Source organism: Corapipo altera, unplaced genomic scaffold, assembly GCF_003945725.1.
Source record: "Corapipo altera isolate COAL_440 unplaced genomic scaffold, ASM394572v1 305, whole genome shotgun sequence".
Classification (NCBI taxonomy): domain Eukaryota; kingdom Metazoa; phylum Chordata; class Aves; order Passeriformes; family Pipridae; genus Corapipo; species Corapipo altera.
The window spans coordinates 703,743-728,741 of NW_020885011.1; the positions used below are offsets into that span (position 1 = coordinate 703,743).

At 46.2% G+C, this 24,999-nt stretch overlaps 1 protein-coding gene across 4 annotated transcripts in view; it reads left to right on the top strand.

Moving 5' to 3' along the window:
- Positions 1-54: 54 nt before the first annotated feature.
- RPTOR (regulatory associated protein of MTOR complex 1) overlaps positions 55-24,999 on the top strand; it is a 104,845-nt gene continuing 79,900 nt past the window's right edge. For 3 of the 4 annotated variants that reach the window (XM_027667534.1, XM_027667536.1, XM_027667537.1), the window contains exons 1-3: positions 56-327; positions 12,461-12,563; positions 14,552-14,634. In XM_027667534.1, the coding sequence (XP_027523335.1) occupies positions 166-327; positions 12,461-12,563; positions 14,552-14,634 (348 nt within the window). In that variant the 5' untranslated portion in view covers positions 56-165. Of the gene's footprint in view, positions 328-12,460; positions 12,564-14,551; positions 14,635-24,999 lie in introns of all 4 variants that reach the window. The other variant, XM_027667535.1, reaches the window with a different exon arrangement.

Genomic DNA, 24,999 nt, shown 5'->3' on the forward strand with positions numbered 1-24,999 from the left:
CGCGCCAGGTGACGGCGCTGCGACCCCCGGGCCCGCCCTTGCCTGCGGAGCGCCGCCTCCCGCCGCCCTCGGCCCGTCGCCCCCCTCCCGGCGGAGGGACCCCCGGCCCCGCTGGGTGCCGGGCTGGACATCGCCGCGCACGTGCCGCCCGGAGCCGCCCCGCCGATGGAGTCCGAGATGCTGCAGTCGCCTCTGCTGGGGCTCGGCGAGGAGGATGAGTCCGACCTGACGGACTGGAACCTGCCCCTGGCCTTCATGAAGAAGAGGCACTGCGAGAAGATCGAAGGCTCCAAGTCTTTGGCCCAGAGCTGGAGGATGAAGGACCGGGTAATGCTCCCGGGCACGGTGGGGTTTGGAGGAGCAGGAGTGGGGAGAGTGGTGGAAAGGGAGCAGTGAGAGCTCAGAGGGCCACTGGGCTGCAGCAGGGGTCTGTTTTCAGATGAAACTCTGCGTGTTGTTCCCATAGTTTGTGTCCCAGTCATGTGGAATTAGGGGAAGCAGACATGCAGAAGGAGCAGAAGTACTGAATTGATGCTCGTGGTACTTGCACTCTTAGAGCAGCTCCATCGTTTAAGCTCTTTCAAGGAAATTTGGGCACTTGGTGCTTTTTGGAAAAGTCAGTAAAATGAACGAGGTGTGCAGGAGCTCTGCAGGTGAATGGGGAGGCTCCAGGTGCAGTAGGTTGAGCAGTTACAGCTCTCTGGAGGTGAAGTTGCACGGGAGCTCCGTGGGTTTGGAGCTTGCCACCCGCATGTTGTGTGGAATATAAAATGAAGGTGTGTTTGTGTGTGTGGAAACTGAGATTATGGGAATTTGGAGGCAGGAAATCGTTATGGGATGAAGCTCTTGTTGTATTACATTGGGAGCTTCCCCGTGTTTGGAGACATGCTGTGTGTTAAACTCACAAAGCCAAGAGAAACAAAGAAAGATCCCAGCTGGGTCTGGAATCCTCTGTCCTGTCTGTGTCCCAACTTCAATGGTTAAGTAAAAAGCAAACAAAACACTTCAGAAATGTCACAGATAATCATCTCCAGTCAGTCAGTTCTTGGAATCCGCTTTGGGTTGCGGGATTCCCTGGCTCCCAAATTTGTTTTGCACATAACTTTGTGTTTATAAATATTTGTGAATTTTTGTGGTGACCAAGTTTCCGTTATGTTTATGATTCCTCTTGTAATGCTGTGGAATAACTTGTTGAAGTTCCATGCTGTAATTTCTTTCCAGAGGCGTTATGATCAGGCACAGGGATGCTGTCCCTGTCTCAGTGTTCCTAGAGGGGTGGTTATAGTTCTCAGAAGTTCTGGGAAGGCTCTGGCTGAACCAGAGTCATTTCCCTGAGGAGAATCATGTACTGAAAATGTGACTTGCCAGATCATTCCCGGGTTGAACTGAGTGTTTTGGGTGCGATTTAAGGGAGGCACAGACACCACGTGTGTGCTCTTTCTGCTCTAAAGGGTTTTGGCAAAGAAGAGACTTTCTCTAGTAGACTGTGGAGGTGTGATGAGCTTGCTTGTCTATTTTAGTGATCCTTCCTGGGAAGCTTCCTGTTCACTTGTTTCCTGATCTGCAAAGTTGCCTCTTTCTAATTTGGGAATGACTTTGGCTGGGTCAAGGTGATCAATAGGTTGTGCAGCAGCAGCACAAGTGCAGGGGGTGAGGAGCAGCTTCTCCCTGGTTGGTGTTAAACATTTCACGTGCTTGTTATGGCCAGAGAGAATGTTTCTGATGAAGAGAGCAGTGGTTAGTGATCACCACAGCCCAGCTCCTGCTTCCTGACTCCCGTGGAGCTGCAGTGTCCTCCTCCCAGACTCTCCTGTGCTGTGAATGTTGTGCCTGTCACATCACTGCTGCAGGGTCTGACTCAACGAGGTCAGGCCCTGGGTCACTCCACGATACTGAGTCTGCTTCCTGTAAGAGAAGAAAATAAAAGCAAATCCAGAATTTTCTCTTTAGTCCTTCTGTTTTCACTGTCAGCTTGAGCCAAATAACTTTACCCCGGGGTCGGTGGTGCTGCTCAGGTGTCGTTTGTATCTGGGCAGCTGGATCAGGGATCCTTTGGACAAACTTGCCATTGTGTATCATTGCTTTTTGTTTAAGAACAGGTGCATAGGAAGATAGAGTAAGCACATAAAGACACGTCAGAGAGGAGAAGCAGCTGATTTGAGAATGCTCTACCTCATTACTTTTAAATCTTAGGAGTTATTTTTCATGTCTTTCATTTCCCTCCTTAGCTGTCACTGGCTGTCTGCTGAGCATTTGATGTGAGATAACAAAGGTAGAACCTCATCTGGGCAAGGAAGGGCTCTGAGGATGAGGGTTTGGAACGCTGCATGGGGATGTTTGTTAAATATTTTCCCCCAGCCAACTCGAGTTTGGTTAATCCTGCAAAATAATTCACGAAATGTAATCTTGTGGTCCATGAGCAGGAGGTGGAAGGCAGCTCGCTCATGCTGCTGCTTTCCCACAGCCCAGCTGGAAATGGCAGTGGGAGTGTGACAGGTTTGTCCAGGGAATGAGGCACCTGGATAAAAACCCAGGACCTGGGATTGGTGGGAGTTTGATGGGAAGCAGTTGGGAAGGGTGGTGTGAAGGCAGACACAAAGTAACGCCTGGAATCTAACTGACTGCTGTTCATTCCCCCTTTCCGGTTCTCCCTCTCCCCGAGCTGCTTTGTTGTGCTCTCTGGCATCATTCATTAATTATTCCTTGTTGTGGCTGTCCTCAGAAAGTTTCCTCTCTTCCTCTTTCCTTGTTTCCCGATCCCACTGATCCGGATGCTGTGCAGCCGTGTTGGTGTCCACGGCCCCCGATGTTTGTCTGGAGCTGCTCATCCCGTGTGGAGCCCCTTCCCTCCAGTCCCCAGTGTGGCTGAGGCTCTGTCCCATTCCCCTGGTGCTTTGTCTCTCTCCCCCCTTCCCCACAAGCCAGGGCTGATGGACTCCAGGTGTGCTCTTGTCTCCAGGATGCTGCTGGAAGAGGATGTAGCTCTGGCTGTGAGCTGAGTGCGGAGAACGTTCCGTTGTTTTGAATTTGAGAAATGAACTTGTCACAGCTTGGGTTGGGACCCATCACCTGTCGTTAAACACACCAGCCTGTCTCTAAATGAAGAAATTCTCAAAGGTCAACCAAACCAAGTCTCTGTTTGTCCAAGTTGCAGGTAAATCTGTCGTGTCCCCGTGAATCATGAAAACCAGGAGCAGTGGCAGATTTTTGCCTTATTCATCGAGGAGTCCTGGGGAGTGATCCGAGCTCTGCTATAGTTATAGGAAATGATTCACTAAGATTTGGGAAGGAATGACTCTTCTTCTCATCCTGCTTTGTTGCTCTAAAAACCTCAGAGTTTTTATGAAGTTGAAGGTTCTTTGGAAGGCAGAACTCTGATAAGTGGGAGAATCGAATCAGCAGAGTAATGAGTGGTAAATCTGGAGAAAATAAGTGAGCATTCACTGGTGTCCCCCGCCCCTTCTCCACGAGGGCTGCTCTGAAAACATTTAATCCTAGCTCTCCCCCTTCCATGGACTGCATATGCCATCAAAGTGACACTGCTTTGATCTATTATTTATTTAAAGAATATTTTTAACACAAGAGGGTTGGAGTTATGCTTTGTGTATTGAATTAAATCTCAGCCTCGGTAGCAACCAAAGCATGTAACTTGATTTAAATGAAAACACTCCCAAGTACACCAGGTTTTACTGACAAGTTGCTATTAAATTCTGAATATTTAAATTAGGAATTACTGTATTTATATTGATTTCTAAGATAAGCAGAGAGCAACAAAGCTGATTGTAATAGTTTTACTTCAACATTTTTTTTCTTGCTGCCTCATAACTTGCTGAGTGAGAATTAAATCCTGTTTTTATGAGAAGAGGAATACACAATTAGGTTTCTCTGGACATGCAGATTAAAGCAGAACTGCATACAAATGTGCTTAATTCAGACAAGCAGAGTTTACCTGCCTGCACAGTAAATCCATGGGAGTGTCCAAGGCCAGGTTGGATGGGGCTTGGAGCAACCTGGGCTAGTGGAAGGTCTCCCTGCCCATGGCAGAGGGTGAAATGGGATTAGCTTTAAGGTCCCTTCCAACCCAAACCAGTGTGGGATTCTGTGGGTGTAATGTTCCGTGTGTTGAAGGGAATTACTGGAGGATGGTAGTAGTGTGGGTTTGTGCACATCATTTCAGCTTGAGATCGTTGTTTCAATGCACAGAAGCTTCCCAGGCCTGAATGGCCATGTTTGGGCTGCTGGTTGATCCTGGAGCACTGGTGGCTCATTTCCCCCCCTCTTCTAAGACTGGTTTGGTCTTTCTTGGGAGCTGAAATCACAGAATCATGGAATCATTAAGGCTGGAAAAGACCTTAAAGCTCATCAAGTCCAACTGTCAACCAGGACCACCACCATGTTGACCACAAAACCACGTCCTCAAGTGCCACATCCAAATGTTTTTTGAATACTTCCAGGGATGGTGACTCCACCCCTGCCCTGGGCAGCCTCTGCCAGTGCTTTACAACTCTTTCTGTTGTAAATTATGAATTTTATTTTGCTGTTATCCAATCTAAACCTCCCCTGGCACAACTTGAGGCTGTTTCCTCTCCTCCTGTCCCTTGTTCCCTGGGAGCAGAGCCTGACCCCCTTCCTGTCAGGTAGTTGCAGAGAGCCAGAAGGTCCCCCCTGAGTGTCCTTTTCTCCAGGCTGAGCCCCCCCAGCTGCTCCTGAGAGCTGGTGATGGTGTGGATCTCTCTCCTGGGTCAGTGGTTGAAGCCCATCCTGGTTCAGTAGTTCCTGCAGTGGTGATTGCAGCCCTGTGAGGTGTGGGAATTGTGTGGGAGCAGTGGCCCCTGCTGACTGTCAAACCAAACCAAACCCAACCCAACCCCAGGCTCTCCTGGAACTGTCAGCCATGAGCAGTGTCAGCTCACTCCTGGGTTTGTGTTTTCCCTCCCCTTGAACAGGGCTCTGTTTGAACTGAGGTGTTGGGTATTGATTGGATGGGGGTGGGAGGCTGCACTGTGTCCACAAATGTTTTATGTCTGAGCAGAGGGGACTTTGATTAACAGCTCTGAGAGCACAACTTTAAAAGAGAAAGATCTGACCTTTGTACACCAGCAGGAAACACTGAAATCCTCAGCTCGGCCATTCGCTTTCTCATCCTGTGAATATTCTCCCTTCAGCTGAGATCTGTAAAATGAGCACCATTAGCAAATGGAATGTCAGAAACTAGCTATATCTGTGTCTCTCCATTTGAAAATGCAGTGAGAGGAACTTACCTATATATAACCTGCTGCTTTTTTTGTCTGGGCGGCCGGGGCAGTCCTGGGGGCTGGTGCTGCTGAGCAGTTGGGATTTGCAGAGGAGTCAGGCAATTATTGCTACTGAAAATCAGCATCTGCCTTGTGGTGGGTAGTTACCCCCTGCCCTCCAGCATGTGTGGGGAAATTTGAAAGGTCTATGAATAGCAGGCAGAGAAAAAAAAAAAACAACCCTTGAAAGATATGCACAGATAAGTTGCAGATTGCATACTTGAGTTAAAAATGTGTCACTCTGCGAGGCTTTTCTTCTCCTCTCTCAAGGGTGGCAGATGTCACCGGAATTCGGTCGTGGTGACAACTGGGAAACGTCTCTGCTGCCAACCACCCCTGCTTGGCCTGGCATTGGGGGTGTTGCAGTAGCTGGAGGTTGTGTGGATGTCTCAGAAATGCTTCATTGATGCTTTTCTGGTTCTTCTGTTTCTTTTCTCTGCCTGTGTGTAGACAGAGAAGTCCGAGGGCAGCAGCTTCCTCGGAGTTTCAGTTCTGGCTCTGTGGGTTGTGTTGGTTTTCTGGGAAGTTTGGGGGGTTTAACTGTGTTTGCCTCTCTGAGGTGTTGTTTTAATTGGCTCTCTGCTGTGCTGATCTTCACCCTTGGCTGCTTCCAGAGGTGACTGTTGGTGTAGTGAGGGCACGGGCAGCTGAGGGGGTTATTGATCCTTCTGTGACTCGTAGCTTTAACTGGCCTTGCCAGTAAATTTGATAAACCCATGACGTGTGTCTTGTTCCTCTGTTCTCTAAAGAAGGTACTGTAGGTGCCTCTTTCAATGAATTATCTAATTAATTACTTAAACCCAGGTTTGTGTTAGTGACGTTCTCTAATGCAAAGCTGTGATATGGGATGGGTGCAATAGGTGACAGATGGGCCCGGGGTCTGAAGAATTCCTTTTTATCTTATTGTCCCAGTGGTTCTGCCAGTGGCACCCTCTGGGTTTGTATTTATTGATTTATCCTTGCTGTGCTGTGGCAGGGTGACCTACAGCCAGAGCAGCTCTTGTTGGGCAGGGGATGGGAGTGAGGTGTAATCAGTGTAATTGCTGTGGGAACAGCCATGGATTGGGTCAGGCTGCCCTTCTCCATGTCTGGGTGAGCCCTGTGTTCCTGGCTCTCCCTCCGCTTGACTTCCCTGTAGCCTGATGAAGCCTCAAGCAGGAGCAGAGGCTGCAGCATGGTTTGTTCCCTCAGGGACCTCTCCCTTTCTCCGTGATGGAATTTAAAGCCCCTGGAGGGATGGTGAAGTTGAGCCTTGGGAAGCAGGGGCCAGTGTTCTGTACTCTGTGCCTCTCAAACACAACCAGCATCTCCATCTTCGTGTTCCTGACACTTCACTGGAATTCATGGGCTTGATCTTGATCATTTTCTCCTACTCGCTCCTGTAAGCTTAGGAAAATTCCTCTTTTAAGAAGTTATTTGACTGTGAAGTAGTTGGCTGTGGCTCAGGGATTCCACTGGAGTGAGACAGCGACTCCTGATCAAACGCGCCGTGTGTATCCGGTGTTATTGACTCCCTAAAGATCTGAGAGTGCTGTCTAGGAATGATTTGAAAGAATAGCTTGCAAGGAAGATCTGAAGCTGAAGTCAGTCAGTGCCTGGGAAGACCGACACCTTTTCAAGGCAGTGCTAGACGGGAGTGGGAATGCGGTGGAGCGACTGGGAGAAGCTGGTACGAATGCAAAGCAGAGCTGGGCTGAGGTGAGGAGGAAACCTGTTGTCACAGATCAAATGGAGAATAACGTCTGGAAAATGCCTACTGATTCTTTTGCATGTTGTATAAAGAAAGATCATAGAAGTAAAAGATTTGCTTTCTATTATTTTTCATTATTTTTAGGAAATGATTGGCAGGGACAAGGGAACACCAGTTTGGTTCTCTGCATCTGAGGGTGGTTTGAAGGCAGTGGCTGCTTTGCTGTGACAATGGATCAACCTGCTCTAGTGTGTAGTTTTTAATCTCAAGGACAGTCGGTCACACATGATCCCCTTTCATCTCCAAGGGCACCTTTGGAGCTGAGGTCACCGGCCACTGGTGGCGTCACTCCCTGTCAGACCGAGGAGATGCACAGTGTTCCCAGAGCAAGTGAATAGGAAGTGTCTGTGGGTATCTGGGGTAGTGAGTGACAGTGGTAATTCAGCCATGAGCTGAAGAAGTGCTTATAAAGTAGCCAGTGAAGGCAGCAGTTCAAGGTGTGCTTTGTGAGGAGCTGTGTCACTGCTGGCACATGAGCCGTGTGCAGGAGCTGCCTTGGCTGGGCAAACGAACATGTTGGACATAATAAACCTCTGAAGAAAACTCAGAGTGTTAGTGCTGAACACAGAGGTTAGAGAAGGAAAACAAACCCTGGGGAGGAGTTGATCTAGGAATCTAGAGCAGGCTGGCACACCAGGAACCCACCGTTTGGGCTGCAGATGGCTGAAGACAACCTGCAGAGATGTTGAATTATTAATGTTATCTCGAAGGATTTCTTTGCATTTTACTATTTTTATCGCTGTGGAAAAGCACACGGAGATTTTTTTTTTCCCTAACTATTTATTTATCTTAAACTCTACGTTAAAAAAATTTCCTTGAAGCTGAAAGCTCTTCGTTTTTTAGATGTTTTTACCTTGCAAATGATACAGGTGAGCTGAAGAGGCAGCAGGGGTCTGTGTTCCTGGACTGGGATAATTTGTGTCCATGTGGGATATGTTCTGAGTTGCTTCAGCATCCTTTCACCGGGTTTGTGTGCAGTTCTGTGATGGAGTGGACCAGGAAGGTCAGGGTTTTGTGTGCCTGTTCAACACTTTCAGCCTTTTCCCTGGCTGATTTGCAGACCTGCATTCCTCAGCGGAGCGTGGTGCCAGAGCCCTGGGAACAATGCCTGGGCAGATTGTCCTCACTTGTCACCTCTGGGCTGGGAGCCCAAAATGGGAAGGATTGGGGAAAACACGATTTTTCTGGTGCTGCAGAGTGAACTGGAACTCCAGAGGGAGAACAGTGTTTTGTGCTGTTAAATGCTGCTGCTGGTGTTCAGTGTTGGAGACTTCCTTGTTGGGGAGTCTAATGGCACATCTCCAAAGGAGCCAACATCCTGGAGTTACCTGTGGAACACCTCGCTGGGTTTGCCTGTTGGTTGAGAGGCTTGTATTAAATCTGTGTAAAAATGTCCCAAAAAAGTCTTTAGGAAGGGAATGAATTTCCTGCACAAGCAGGGAATTGAGCCTCCTGGCCAGTGAGAGTTTCCAAGTGAGACCGAGAGGAAGATTTGGAATCTGGAAATCTGTCCCAGTGTTTGTGTTTAATGTTGATAACTTCACCCTCAACTCTGTAAAATAACGTAGCAGTGTATATTTCTTGTTTAATGCTGACTTAATCTTGTGTTTATATTGACTCACAGAAGCAATTTGAACTGACTGGCATAAACCCAGGCAAGTTTCTAGCACTTGAGTGTTCTTCTGGGTAATGTTGAAGAGAAAGTTTTCAGCTTGCAAATTGCAGTGAAGAAATCAAATATTTATGGGTCTTAAAATGTCCAGTCTGAAATGTACCACAAAATGTAAAATTTCTCATAAATGCATTGGCTTGTTCTTGGTATTACTTGAACTAGAAGTTACTAAACTGTTCTTACTCAGGCTGTAACAAATCCAGCACTGCTGAAATTGGCTGTTTTCGTTTCAGCCTGGACTGGAATCACTTTTAGGGATGCTCCAATAGGATCAGGCGGGCTCCCTGTGATGATAAAAGTTCACATTTTCAGTCAAACCCATTCTTAGGGAGATAATGCAATGTTTATTTTCTGGCTGAAAATAGCTGCAGAAAGTGCACTGTACTCACCTGCAGATCTCTGAATGAAATAAGAGGTGAATTAGAAATATTTTACAAGTTCTCTGATCTTTAGTATAAGATGTAAATTTTAATGTCAGATGCTTTAAAAAGCATCTTCTTTTCCGAGCAGATGCAGAACTCCCTCTGCTCCCTGACTCCCGTTTCCAGTGGGTTTGGGGAGGAATTCAATACCACTGCTTCTCAGCAAGAGCATTTTGACTGAGTGGATTTTGCAATTTAGCTATTGCAGGTTCTGACCCAGAGTTATTAACCCATTTTAAATTGGATGCAATACAAGCTTGGGAATTGTATACCTTTTTTTTCAACATGCAAACAACACTCCCCAGCACAAAGCCCACAGTAAGAGCTGCTGTGGTCTGATCTTGAGCCTTTGCTGAGAAAGCATTTTAGATATTGGGTTTCTTACCAGCTTGCCAAACATTTTTCTGCTTAATTTTTTAATTCTAACAAAAATCCATTGAAATGTATTCTCAGATATACTCTTGAAATGGGAAAAAGAAAATTTCCACTGTCTTAATGACAGATGAGAAGGTCCTCATACTTCTTGTATTAAAAAGATTTAAAGTTTCTGGCATGTTCCAAGAGCTTAGAAATGTCAAAAGGGTTATTGGGTTTTTTGGGCTTGGGTTTTTTTTTTTGTCTGCTGTGAGTGCTGGCACCCCCGTGCCCTGGGCTGATCCCCCAGCGTGGGCAGCAGGGCAGGGGCAGTTCTGCCCCTCTGCCCCTCAGGTGAGACCCCCCTGCAGAGCTGCTCCAGCCCTGGGAACAGCACAGGAGGGACAGGGAGCTGCTGGAGCCAGTCCAGAGGAGGCACCAGGATGGTCAGAGGGATGGAGCAGCTCTGCTGGGAGGAAAGGCTGGGAGAGCTGGGATTGTGCAGCCTGGGGAAGAGAAGCTTTGGGGTGACCTGATTGTGGCCTTCCAGGACCTGAAGGGAGACTACAGGAAAGATGGAGAGACTATTTCCTGGAGTGCCAGGACAAGGGGGAATGGCCTCAAACTGCCAGAGGGCAGGGATAGGTGGGATATTGGGAAGGAATTCTTGGCTGTGAGGGTGGTGGGGCCCTGGCACAGGTTACCCAGAGAAGCTGTGGCTGCCCCTGGATCCCTGGAAGTGTCTGAGGCCAGGCTGGAGCAACCTGGGCTGGTGGAAGGTGTTCCTGCCCATGGCAGGGGGTGGCACTGGATGGGATTTAAGATCCCTTCCATCCCAGGCCATTCTGTGATTCACCCTCAGGGGTGGATGAGGAGGAGCAGGTCAGGGGAGAGGAGTGAGCTGTAATTCTCCCCGAGGGTGTGCTTGTTGTTTGCACAATGAGTCGTAGTGGAATGTGAGGCTTTATGTCCTTTGGGAGAGGTGGCAGAGGGGAAATCACCCCATTTGTCTCTGGGATCAGTTCCTGTTCCTTTCATTAGGGGTTTGCTGTCAGTTTTCCTGGAGAGGTGCTTATTTAAAACCCCGAACTTGGGAACAGAAGATAAATATCAGCCTGTTCAGCATAAGTCACTGATCAGACATTACTAGCAAAATATTGAAAAATAAGTCAGTATTAGACTGCAAATGGGAAACAATAAATACGGGAGATGGAGAAGATTGGTTGGCAGGATACTTTCTCTTGGAGGAATGATTTATGTGTTTTCATGCCTCCTAAGTTATTTTGTCTGTAGTTTCCTGTGTTTCCTTCAGGGTTTTCAGTGTGTTTGCCAGCACATGGTGACTCCTGGAGATGTTTGTGCCCCTCCACACCCTGCAGCACTGTGGGTTTTCTGGGGCCCTGTGGGCTGGCAGATGAGGGAGTGTGCTGGAAAGGTGTCCCTGTGGGCAGGGCAGTGCCAGGAGTTGTGTAATGGTCAGGTGTTTTGGGGAGGGAGCAGTTTTGGGTGGTGCTTTTGGGTGATCCATAACACTCTGCAGCACTGAAGGGTCTGCAGGACCGAGCTGCATCTTGCTGCTGACCCTCATGTTGCAAATAACTCTGCTTGGACTATGGATTCTTTGGAATTCTGAGGAAGTACACTGGGTGCACCTGTCCTTAGTGCTGAACTCCATCCCATGATGAGCCACCCCATCCATGTGTGGCTCCTCGGGAGCCCTCGTGACATCCTGGTATGGGGATTCCTGTCCAGACTCTTGTTTTCATCTCTGTACTGCAAAGTGCTGCTTCCTCCTCGGTACCTCCTGGGCAGGAGGAACTCCTACGTGATTGCAGGGTTTGTTAGCCAGAACACACTTTGGGATGAAGCCATTAACCACATTTCTTGCTAGATCTTTACTCTGTGTTCCCTGTCATGGCCATGGGAGTGAGGAAAAGCTGCTGGATTTCTGTCCTGGTGTTGAGCCTGTCCCCCTTCCATGGCATGAACAGTGTCTGGCTGCTCCAGTTTCCTTATAAATTATCCATTTGTATGGCTCTAGGGTTTCTCTTAAGTGTGAAATTTTGGATTTTTTTCCCCTCCTGTTGGGAATTGCGTTGGGGGTGTGGGTGTGCAGACAAGCACTGAGTGCCTGATGGAATTACTGGGAGCCTTTGTTTTGCTTCTCTGGTTTAGGGGTTGGAACAAGGGAGCGTGGAAGAGACCATGAAGATGTGCAATAATAGTTTTCAAGCAGTGTTTTTAGCTGGCTGTGGTGCTCAGCCATTGGTTTAATGCAGGTTTTCGGTCCCAGGTGAGGTTTGGTGGGCTTGGGTTTGGTAACTTCGTGGTGCCCACGTGGCACAACCCCATGTGCTGCCTGGGCAGCGCCAGGGTGATGCTGGAGCAGCTGGAGCAGGCCCAGGGAGGGAGCCAAGACAGGATTTCTCCTAAGAAGGCTCTCCAGGATAACTAAGGTGTGCAGAAAACAAAGAAAAAATGGACTTAATGTGTTTGTTTTGATGTGTGTTTGTTTGTTTGAGGATTTTAAGGTTTAGTTTGTCACTTGGGGGGGGTTTCCATTGTAATATGCTTAGTTTTAATATTAGAGATCATGCACTGCATTATAATATTGACCAGGGACCGTGAATAGCATTTCCTCATGTTTTAATAATATGTTTCAGCTGGACAATGGCTAATTTAAGATGAGTAGCAGAAGTTCACTGATATCTATTTCCATGCTCAGAAAGAGAAGAATGGGCTCTGGAAATAATAATAAAAATAGTAACATAGGGTCTAAGTACTGTTCTAATAAAAAATATGAACAATGTAATCAGTCAGGCCTTGCTCAAAATAGTCCATGTGAAAGAGCAGGTAAGAGAGGTTGGTTGAAACCCTTCAAAAGTTCTCAGAGTGGTAAAATTTGAACCCAAGTGAATATTGCTGTTGCTTCTGCACTAAGTAGATGTATTATTGCCTGTCTTTGCAGATGAAGACTGTAAGTGTTGCCTTAGTTTTGTGCCTAAATGTCGGCGTGGACCCTCCTGATGTGGTGAAAACAACTCCCTGTGCCCGCCTGGAATGCTGGATCGGTGAGTCCCCAGGGCTTCCAGGCTCCAGCTGACCCTGAGTCCTGCAAATACTGAGCCACAGCACAGAAGGTCATCTCAAAGTTGTGAATTTCCTGAACTGAAAACTGGGGTGAACAAAAGGAAATCTGGGGTCTGATTTCTCTCTCTCTGTGGGTCACTCAAGAGTCCAGCCCCCACTGCTGCCTTAGGTCCCGTCCTGCTTTGTTCTGAGATGAGATACCATGGAGCAAACCAGCTGTTAGTGAGCTGCTTTGCTTCCTTTTAATTGTGGTAGATTTATAAATATCTGAGGAAATCTGTGAGCAGTTCCATCCTCAGAGTGCTGGGGTCTGCAAAGCTTTGAATCCCCCTTTGCTGCCTTGCAGAGCAGAGCAGGGGGGTTTGTGAAATGCAAGGACTTTGCTGTGTGTTGAGGTGGCTGTTTTAATTGGAAACATGAATTCAGAAGACCTGGAATTATTCCCAAGGATGTCTTACCAGCAGTTCCAACACCTGGTCTTGCTAGTTTGATGCAGTGTTGGATTAAATTCCTGGTCTTTTTGTGAAGCAATGAAAAGTTCCCTTGGTTTTTGGAAAAAAAAAGTCTGATTATCAAGATGAGGCAAATCTGAAGTAATATTAGAAGGAAATATGTTGTGTACAAAAGCTTTCTCAGAGAGATTTGTTTTTTATCTAGGAATGGGGAACGTTCAGCCTCCAGCACATACCACTGTAATCCTCAACTCTGGGGCTTAGACAGGCCTCAGGAGCAAATTAATCACTGCACAAACGGAATTTTAAAGAAAAAACTTTCAGAAGATCTTGTTTCTAACCTTGCTTTACCTGCTTTCATGAATCACAGCATCTCAGGTTTTTAACCTAAAAACACTGATGACTTTGAAGCAGCTGAAAAGCCCTGAGCAGGCAGGAACAGATCCATCAGTGCAGGGGAGGGGACAGCTCTGCTGTCCCACTGATACACCAGCAAAGGGAATGAGGAGCATTGCAGAGTCATTTAAATAAAGTCATTAGTGCCTATCATTAGCAAAGAGAATTTTGAATGCAGCTTTGTAATTAAATTTTCAGTGTGTGTATGTACACAAGTGCTCCTTCCATTTCCAGCCGACTTGAAACTTCTGAGAAAGGTAATTGCAGAAATATGGGATGTTTTCCTTACCCCAGTCTCAGGAGAAGCGAGTGGGGTGTGTGAGAATGTCTTTGCAGATGTGCAGGGAGGTGTGGAACTCCTTTTGCTCCAATTGCAGTTTACTGCTATAATTTAAATAAGATCCCAGCTTTTATTCATTAAAGAAAAATAACTCATACAATCCAGCTTTCATCCTACTTTATTATATTTTCTTTCCAACAAAAGTAGAATATTTGTAAAAATTAAAAAAAAAAAAACCTTAATTGATTTGGTTAAATGCTTTTAAAATAATTTATATTAAATAGTGAAATATTAGTTTCTAGGTTTTTTTTTTTTAAGCTTGTTAATAGTGTAATTATATGTTCATGGTGTTTGAATAAAGCACATAGACTGGAATTGTATTGCTATGTATGGATGGTTGTAATTATCTAGTGATAAAATTAACTTCTTAAATATTACAAATGGCACATTATCTGAGAAGCAAGAAGCAAAGGAAGTAAATGAAGCAGGACTTTCATCCATCAAGAGGAAATGTTTATCATCAAATATTTAATCAATTTGAATTTTTTGTCACTGTTTACAATAGAAACCTTTTTTAGTATTGAAGGAAACAGATGTAATGCCACTCCTGTCCTTCAAAACAAAATTGTGTTTAGTAGCTTAGTGAGAGAAATCCTCCAGCTCTGACAGTCAGTAATGAACTGCATTTGTACTGAAGTTGGGTGTTGTCCCCAGGTAAATTCCATGAGGAATGACAAGTTTGTGAGTTTGAAATCGGTCACGAAAGGAACCTGTGTGAAGCTATCAATGACCTGAGGGGTTCAGCTGGGGTCAGAAATGCTCCTCTGTGTTCTGTTCCCAGATCCTCTGTCCATGGGGCCCCAGAAGGCTCTGGAAACCATCGGGGCCAACCTGCAGAAGCAGTACGAGAACTGGCAGCCAAGGGTGAGTGTTCCTGGGCTGATCTCCTGGTGAAACCTTCACATGATTGAGTCTGTGCATCGTGGTCTGTTGAATGCCTTTTTCTGAAGTGTTTTTAAGTATGTTTCTATCAGAAGGGCTTGTCTTGAAGCATTTATGGTAGATATTATGTTTAAGACAAGAGAATTTGCTTTGGTGTTTTTCCTTGTGGTACACTGACAATAAGAATTTGGCAGAAAATTCAAATAGTGCCTGAAATCAAAAAGGAGAGTAAAACATCTCGATGCAAAGGTGAAAACAGTCCCTTTTCTGTGCTCTGTAGTGGAGTCCCTGGTACTGAGGGGTGAGGGACAGGTCAGAAGGAGCAGGTTCCCTGCGTGGGCCTGGTGGAGGTGAATTCCTGGTGAATTCCTGGTTCCTGCAGGAAATCACAGCCCCTGAAACATTGCAAAGCCAAACACGTCCTGGTTTATTGCACTCCACAGGGCTCTTGAGTTTTCTGCAGTAATAAAGAGAAGTTGATGTGCCATGTGCAATAAAACAATAGGAACATTATTGAATTTACTAGAGCTTTCATATAAATACTAATGCATCTAGTTTGGTCTGATTCTCAGTGGTTTGGAGTGGTTTGGAATGGAGGGAAGGAAGACAGTTTGGGGAAAACAGGGCAGTCTGAAAAAAAGACCAAATGATTAAAATCTTCTGAAATAGCCAATATTCCCAGGCTGTCAGGTCCTTTCAGCACGAGCTACCTGTCAGGAATACCTTGTTGGGAATGTACAAATGGTGCTGATTCCTGGTGGTGGATCGTGGCAGGGATGGACACTGTGACCAGTCCTGTGCCATCACTGCCAGTCCTTGGCTGCTTCTGTTTGCAGGATGTTGTTCAAACCCTTTGTGTTCAATACAAACAGCTTAGCTGAAAAAATCTGTAAAATGGGTAAAGCCTGAAAATTCCTTGTTTCTGGAAGCTCCCAGGCTGCACAGCTGATGGATATTTCCTTCCAGGTCTTATTGAACCCCTTTCTAAATAATTTATCAGCTTGCTGTTGCTTGAAGTATTTGTTCTGATTAAATTTAAGACTTTGCTTTATTGTTGTGTAGCTAAATAAATTTGTGTGCTGTGGGAGTAAAAACCACTTCAGCTGTTGTTTCATCTGCAAAATCCCGCAGTTAAGCAATATTCAGACATATCATGCAATTCTCAAATAAAGATGGTGCTGGGGAGAGAGCAGGAGATGACAGAGCTGGGGCTTGATCTGTCTTGATAAAGAATCCTCTGAACAAGTCAGAGTTCTTGCAGCTCAGTGCAGTGACAATTGAGGTGCTGGTGAAAAAGTGAAAAGAAACCAAGACAGCTCTTCACTAACCCTCCCTTGGGTCATGGGGTTTGAGTGTCACTGGGCAGGGAAGGGGTTAAACCTGAGGGTAATCTGGAAGGAGGTTCAATTACGGGGATCAAGGGGGCTGCTGAAGCAGCTGAGAATGAAAGGCACAGGAGCCTGTAGTGCCTGACTGAAGGGACCTTTGCTGGGACTGCTGCCCTGGTTTGGGAATTTGCAGCCTGGTGGGCTGGGGAATGGCTGGAGGAGCCCAGTGGAACTGGGGCTCAGTGGTGGCAGGGCCTGGAGCAGAGGGCTTGGCAGGGAGCATCCAGAGAACACGTGGGAAAGGGGAGCCTTTGGCTGAGGCAGCACTTTGTACCACTTCCATTGCCCAGAATAAAATACTTGGAATTTCTTTCGGAGGTTCCTCACATGCTCTGCATTTAAAATATTTAGATAAGGAATTGATCATATTGAAGTGGAATTTCTCTGCTTCTGACCTTCATTTATTACCCCTTGCAGAACCTGCCTGCATTGGGTGCAACCCTGTAGTAAGTGCCCAGCCAGAGCGTGGCTTGGCTTGGGCTGGCAGTGAATGGCAAATAATTTCCCTGTCGTTGAGGAGTAAATTCAGTTTTCTTGGCTTCACTGCATGTTGTGCCATGCCAAAGGCAGGAACTTGCCTTAGTTTAAGAGTCAACAGACTTTGAAAATAGGACTAATGGACTGCGAACTCCAAGTGCTGCTGCAGAGAGATGGTTTATGGAGATGCAGGAGCTCGTGGGGATTTTTATGAGCAGGAGTTACTGCTCTGTAAGTCCCGGTTTGCCTCCATTTATCAGTAGAACCTGGGACCTGGCTCTGTGCTGTGGCACTGCAGAGCTGAGCAGAGGGGCTGGTGGGAAGGCTGAAGGTGTTCTGCAGTGCTCTGCTGCTCCTGTGCTCGGGGACTGGATGGAGGGAGTGTGTTTTCTGCATCCTCCTGGCTGGAATTGTCAGAGCTGAACCTCAGCATTTTGTATCAAAGCATCAGCTGCCCTGTGGGCACTGATGCTTGCACAGAACCTGTGGGATGGGCTGGCTTCTTAGAAGGGTGCCAGGCTTTGTTCCCCCTCTGTCTCCTTCCTTGGCTCCCAGCCTTGCCCAGACAGTGAAGTTCCCTGAGTTTCCATCCCTGTGTCTGAGCCCTGAGAAGGGGCTGCACAGCTGAAGGCAGAACTGTGGGTTGGATGATGCAAGTTTACATAATAAAGGACCTGGTATGAAGTAGTCTGGAGCATATGCTTATTAAATTTGCATGAAATTATAGATTTGCTTTTTCTTTGTTGGCAGTGGCTTTTGACCAGTTTCTCTCTTTAACTCTAAACTGACCAGAACATTCACAGGACTTTTTCTTCCTTTTGCTCAATCATTTGGACACCTCTGTTGTGATTTTACTGGTCCACATGAATCCCAGTGTCACTCCTGCACCAGGTTCTTTTTGCAGCCCTGTTCCTTATTTTCTGATGAACTTTCCCAGTCCTGCCAGGAAGGCCAAAATGTGCAGTTCATAACCCTTCCTGGGCAGAGGTGAGGTCAGGAGGATGTCAGACACACACTCCTCCAGTGCTCCAAGCAGTTCTGAGATCCTGCAGAACTGCTGTAGTGGGATCTTGCAGTTGTATAGAAACCTTTATTTCAAGTTGAAGGTCAGTTCTTCTATGGAACATGGGACTTTTTACATCCTCTGATAAGTAGCTTAATGGGGTGTGAGAGGTTTGTGCCTCTGTAAGATTTCCTAGAGCAAGTCTGTAATTTGGCATCACCACTCCCCTCCTGCCCCTCCAGGTCAGGAGCTCCAGGGCTCCTGCACACCCTGTGCAACAACCAGCAAGGCCAAAGAACTCAAAACATCACAGCCCAAAGAATTTCCACCCCTTACACCCACTTGCCTAAATAAAACAGTCAGTTACAGTATTGATCTTTTAATTCAGGTGCTGCATTGTTGTCTCCCTTTTCCTTCTCTCACTTTCCTCCTTTTGCACTAAGAGAGTCGTTTTGAGTGTTTTACTTCTCTAATGGAATTAGCTGATTTCATTATAGCTCCACCTGAAGGGGATCCCTGGGGTGAAGGACTGTGAGCTGTGAAGGGGGATGAAAATCCTGGATGGGGGGAGGACTGGGGAAATCTAGAAGACAAGATTAAATAAACTTCTAGAAAGCCTTTGGGAAGGGTGGATTGAAAGCAAGTACTGTTGTTTGGGAATGCCTGCTCCTGGAGCATCCCTGCTCACTGAGGGTGGGGGGACACTCCCACAGCAATCTGGCTTCTGTTCCTGTGCAGTTTTCTTTGTGATGCTGCATTCTTCACATCCGTGGCAGTTGTTAAGAGACAGACAATAACATGTCTACACTCATTGATCTGGCAGATCTGGGCACGTTTTGGGTCTTTCCAGCCCGTTTAGTGGATGTGGTTGTGCCCATTTTCCCCTTGGTTCAGAGAGGTGACATCATCCAGGAGCAGGACTGCAACAGGGCCTGAGGGAACTGAGAAACTGGGTCCTGATCCCAAACAGGCTTGGCTGCTGCTCCTCTGTGGGCATGGGCAGAATGTTAGTTAGTTAGTTAGTTAACTAGTTAGTTAGTTGAGCTGTGGCTGTATATGATCCTTTCCCCAAGTGCTTGGTGCCAGGCTGGGACTCCCAGCACTGTGTCCCCTTGTGCTTCACTGTACACAGGTTTTTAATGCAGATTTTAAATGAAGGGCTTTCCTGTGTTTCTCTGATCCCATCTCACCCGTTGTGTGATGCCTCTTGCCTCCACCAGTGAGTGATGCTCTCTGAGGACACACCTCCTCCAGTATGGGTAGATTATCTCTTTTGTGACAAGCCTTCAAGGAAACAGTGATTTTCTGATCAAACAGACTGCACTCCCTCTCTTCTGGTCTGCTTCCCAACAGTTTTCTCTTAATTTCAAAGGAAGTACAGCCAAGATACTTGAAATGGATCGTTGAAAGCCTCTACCTTTTAGTGCCAGTTGTCTGTTGTTGATGCTGTTGTTCCCCTCATTAGAGATCTCTGGGCTTTGATAAGGTTTCTGAGGTTTCATTCCTTCATTGCTTCTTTCTGCCTAATTAATTGGGAAGTTGCTGCTGCACATCAAAGGGGGAGCATTTCCTGAAGAGTAACTACTTAAGCATGAAAACTAATTGAACACATGACCTAATTATTGGTCTCTCCGTGAGTCATACTTTTCCTTTATTTCTGTAGGGTTTTTCTTTTAAAACAACAGCAAATACTAATTGCTCCTGCAGAAGAAATGCTGTAGAATTCCAAAGGGGAACATGGGAAAACTGGTACTTGGTCTCCCTACTCTGCAGATGTAGGAACATGTAAGGAAAAAAGAATAAGAAGGAAAGAAACAACAAAAAGACAGCGTGACCTTGTTTAACAAAACCAGGTTTTCCTTAGAGGACTATGTTTGTTGGTTTTTATTTCCCAACAGCCTCTTGAATTTGGCAGCTATTTCAGGCTCTGCAAAATTCTGCTGTATCAATCCTTTGCTGTCTTGTTAAAGATCAACTGTCTTCAGCATAAACCAGCACTTTTATTTTTTCAGAACAAAAAAAAAGTCTCTTGTAGGAGAGGAGTCAACAAGTCTAATTCCCATTCTCCTTCTGTCTGCAAACCTGTCATGGTGCTGTTCGGAGTGTCACTGTCAGCAGGGCCTGTTTCACAAAATACCCCTCTGGAAGCACTGGTCATTTGGCCAGAAATGCACAGATTATAAGTATGGGAAAGGATTAAACCTGGTTATTTTTTGTCTTGTGAATACAGAGAAAATGAGGACAAATGAAGCAGTAGTTGCACATTTCCTTCTGGTGGTCTCTGAGTGAGCTGCATCCCAACCCTCCCTCATCCACAGCCTGGCCTGGCTGGAGAGAGCACGAGACCAGGGTCTGGCTTCAAACCATCCCCAAAGACACCTTGCCCTGAAGCTGCTCTTTTTGTGCTGACACATCTGATCTGGGCCACCTATTTCCTCCTCCTGCTTCCAGGCCCTGACTCCAGGAGCCAGTCACAGCATCATCCTAAACCATGGCAGGGACTCCTGCAGTTGTGTATCCTGAATTGCACCTGGAGGCACTGTCCTCGCCTGGGAGCAACTGTGTATGGAAAAGCTCCTACAGCAGTGGGAACTGGAGGATGTGGGAATCAGCTGTACAAGGGGGAAGCTCCCTGCTGCAATCCCAGGGCTCAGTCTGGGCAGAACTCATGTTTTAATGCTTTTGATAGTGAGAAAAAGAAATCTGATAAATCTTTAACACACCACTGAAAGTGGAAACTGTGAAATTACAGCAGTGATGTATTTAATACTGATTTCTCTGAGATTATCCTGGAAAAATGAGTCACAAAAAGCAAAAAAATGGTTGCAGGCATGAGCTGCTGTGTGGAAGCGTGTTCAGAAGCTGTAAAGACAAGGAAGTGGCATTAAGCTGTTCTGTGAACTGAACTGTTCATGCATTGCAGATAGCAGGGCCTGGCATTCTGGGACTAAGTCAACAAACTTGCAAAATAACTTTATGGGGAAATCCTGTGGGTCTTGGCATCCTGCTGCAAGCCTGGAACACTATGGGTGGGATGCCCTGGAAGGGAGGAGATGGGGAAAGGGGAGGCAGGAGCTGAAGTGCAGAGAAGTACGTTTGAATCACAGTGAAAAGGACATTTCACTTGTAAGAAAAGATGATTTATTCCCATTTCATGAGCAAGGTGACACAGCAGTGGGACTGTGGGGCAGCTCTGAGCAGTGCCAGGCATCAGTGCCACTGAGCTGCCCCTGGCTGCTCAGGAGCTGCCAGGGCTCAAGGCTGCCAGGAACCAGGTTGTGTCACCTGCTGCCTCCTCCTCCCTTACACACCTGGGCTTTTGTAGAAGCAAAAGGTCGCCTTGGCCAAGGTGGAGCTTCCTGAGGCTGCCTCTGAGCTGCTTTTCCTCTGATTTATCACCCAGTATCTGCATTCCTGTTACTCTGAGATCCTGTGTTGAAGGCAGCCCTTTAGTGACCGTGCTCACTCCTGCCTTGCTTTCCACACTCTCCTGACAGTAACATCCATACACATATTTTATATTTCACCTGGGTTTTGGTTTGTGCTTTGTCATCCAAATGGGGCCAGAATTGGCAGACAAGCAAGATTTGTGTGTTTGAGGGTGTTTTCCTCTGACCATTGATGTCAGTTTGTCCCCAGATGGGAAGACAGAGCTGATGTTAAAAGGCTTCTTGACGAGAAAAGCAGCTCTGCCTCACAAAGCTGATTAATGTGTTTCTGTAATTACCACCCATCTCCGGGTGACCTATTTAGAAACACCTTGTCTTTGTGTTCTGTGGGGAGTGGTGAGTCCCTGGCGGTGGGAGACAGGGAGGAGCCTCCTGCAGATCCCCTGGCAGAATCCTTGGTGCTCTTTGTCTGTAAATGCCACCCTGGCCAAGGGATTCAGTGCTTGCAAACTTGGACATGCAAAGGTTGCTGTATTACACAGCTGGAGCTTCTTTCTGACAGACACCAGTTTGTGCAAAACTCAGAGCAATAACAGAGAAAACTTTTGACATTTTTATTTATATTCCTGCTCATCTCTAAGGCAGAATGAGAAAAGTGTGAAATGCTTTGGGTTTAACCCCTTTCCTATAGAGCTTAACAAAGCATAAACCTCAGAACAATTGGTTTTCCTTCTGCTGACTCATTAAGTTGTTTTTAATCAGAATATTGCTTTATTAAACAATTACTTTCCAATCAGAGGAAAACTTGAAATTACTGAATAATTATTTAGTGCTGAGAAGATGAACTTCTTGCCCTGCATGAATCCAGCCTTGCAGCTGCTTCCTGTGAGCAGGATGCACTTGGGCCAGAATATAAACACCCAGTTTGAGGATGCACCAGTTTGTGGTCCTGCAGCCTAAACTGGGGTCCCAGTAGCTTTTAAGTTTGTATTTTAGAAACAAGAAGATGTGGAGCCTAAAACTGTAGAGGTCTTAAAACTGAGGTTCTAGAGAAGGAATGGGACTAAAATGACACTGATACTTGGGAGTTAGGTTGTTTGACTAAGCAGGTTTTAAGGATGTGTCCTGGGGTGTACTTGAAATCCTGTTAGGGCATTTTGTGATGTGACCCCTCGAGCTGTCTGCGGGCTGAGAAGCAGATTTGAGTTCTTTTACAATTCCCTTTGTTTAAAAATGAACTGTTATTTGCACAGCCCTCTCAGAATGTTTATTTGAGCAGAGAGGGAGGGATTTGTACCAAGCAGGTCAGGCTGGTGGGCGGAATTTCTGTAAATCTTGGCACAGAGCTGCAGTGTGAAGCAGCTTGTAACTGCTGAGACACACACCTGTCTCCTGGATGTGTTGTAGCAGACACTCAAGGTTAGTAGTCCTGATTTTTGTCTTCCCTGTCAACATCAGTTCTCATGAACAAACCGCTCCAAGGTGTTTTTTTTGGAAGTGTTACTGAATCCCGAGTCTGTACAATGAGGATTAGGTACTTCAGAATTCATTTCACATTGGACTTAAAAGCAAGGTCAGAGACTCTGCAGAGGGAAGGTAAAGTCACCACAGTGCTGACTCCAGGCAGGAGAGGAAATGTGCCACGCTCAGAGCTCAGCTCCAGCAGTGCATCCCATCCTGGGCATCAGCACATTCCCCCGGGGAGCCTCGGGCTGCTCCGCAGGGAATCAGCACAGAGAGACAGGGATGGGTTTGAAATGCAGCCAAAGACCTCAGAGGACTGGCCTGAGACTGGCCAGAGTCTTCCTTTGCCTTGGTTGGGTGTTTAAACTTCAGCAGCTCTGAGTTACAGTGTCTTCACTGTAATTAATACTTTTCAAGTTAGCAGTGACTAATAATTTTGTCAGCAATGTTTTCTCATGGCCTGTGTTAACCAGGTTAAGCTGCAGCTCCTAACGTCAATTTGGGATTTCCAGCACACTCCCTTGTATTTAAATATGCAGTTTTTATTATCTTGGACTAATCCTCATGAATTTACATCAGGGTAATTTCGTGTGCCCACAACCAAAATTAAAACACCTGAAAGGTGGGTGTTTAAAAAAAAAAAAAAAAAAAATTAAAAAGCCTGGAGTCTATGGATGTGGTCCAGAATAATTTGTATTTGCATGATGTGTCTAACCCAAGAGTTATTGTGGCCATATCAGCTTGGGCTTAAGGCAATTGGGTTTATGACTGATGGAAAGTAGGGATAAATTGCAGTCACTTCTTACAGTGCTGAGTTATCTGAAGTTACCACACAACAGGCTCCTGCTGCTGTTTGTGTCTCTGGGATACAGTTAAGGGTTATTTTAAACCAAGGCTTGTACTGGGGTAGAGCAGAACATGTTCCTACATGAATTCCAAAGGCTGAGTGTGTTTTTGACTGGTTTCCTGAGGAAGCCAGGCAGTTAAACCATGTGCTGTGGGACTGCATCGTGCACCCCAAGCTCATCCCAGCAACCTGGGATGGGCCATTTGTAAAAGGGTTGAGAATTCAGAATTTAAATTCATCTTAAACATTCAGTGAAAACAGCCAAGCCTTCAGGAGGAGGCTGCAAGGTGATAGAAAACCCCAAAATTTGGCTTGATTCTGCTGCTCCTTAAAGAGTTCTTGTCTGTGATTGTTTGTTTATTGTGCAGTTGTGCAAAAATAAGTGTTCGTGTACAGCTCTGAATTCGTCTGTTCTTTGATGTGTCTCCAAAGCCAGTGCAAATGCAGGATCCTAAATCTGCCTTTGATGCAAGAAAAAAGGCTGTGGTTTAGTCAGTATTAAAATTAAATCATGGTGAATCGCAGGCCTGAGATATTAATCACCGTTCTGAATGAACCAAAGAACAAAGTATTTTTGTTTATGAGTCAAGTTTGTAGTTTTTCACCAGAAGAGCTTCCCCCTCAGAAGGCCTGGCAGCAGGCCTGGCAGCAGGCCAGCCTGGCATCCTGCAGGGAGACAGAGCACCGGGAGAGGTCCGTAGTGATGGAGTCAATGGAAAAGGAATTCGTGAGTATAAAACAATGGTAGTGAAAATCCTCTTCCAAAGCACTGCTGGGCCTGTCCTCGTGGCAGGGTCTGCCTGCAGGGGTCCGGGACCACCCTCTGCCACCACCAGGCAGTCGTATTCCTGCTGCCCCTTCCCGTAGTGTTTAGTAGTGTTGGATGAGTCAGGCTTCAAAATTGATCCTCTTGGAACTTCCCAGCGACTTCTCTCTGTGGACAAAATTAAGGATTCTCCCCCCACCTGCCTGTTTCATAAGCAAGTCTTTATATATGGACTTTTCCTCCCAATTTTGTGTTGAGATCTTGCTAAATATCCTCTGGGAATCCAAATGGGTTTATATAAAAAAGATACTTCCTCTCATCTCCACACTCTTTGATTTCTTAAAAAAACTCTACAAGATAAGAGTTTGATTTAAAAAGTCTGACTCCTCATTAAAGTTGCTGAATGGGCTCTTCCCTGAGGTGTTTGTTCATTGTTCTGTTTGTTTATTGTTATTCCGACCAAGTGCCCAGCACAGAGCTCAGCCTGCTCTGGATTTCCTCTGGATTCCTTTAAAGACTGAAGTCCTGCTTCCTGCTTTCCCTTTTCCTGCTACCCAGACAGTTTCAAGTGCTGTTACCTTCTCCAGGTGATGCTCAGTAATTCAATACTTGAGTTAATTTAGTTTATACTTCTTGTTCTGTGGCTCCTGGAGATGTGATGGGAATGTGGGAACTGGGGGGTCTTGTGTGTGGCTAATGGTGGCTGGTGATGTCCAGGCCAGCTCTGTGGCTTCTCAGCTTACTGAAATTCATCCTGGTGTTGGTTTTCCTGCACGTCATTACAAGGTGATTTCATGCTTGAAAAATAACTAATTGTGTGAGAGTGAGGGCAGAGCCACCTCACTTCAGATTTAAGCATTAAATATGGCCAGTGTTAATGCCCACAGCAAAAGCACAGAGCCAGTCATTTGGTGTGATTCCCCACACTGTTTTCTTTTCCTGGCTTGGTTACCAGAAGTGCTTTCTATTGAAACTCCTCCCATTTCCTGCAAATTTGTCAATACAGTGTTTTA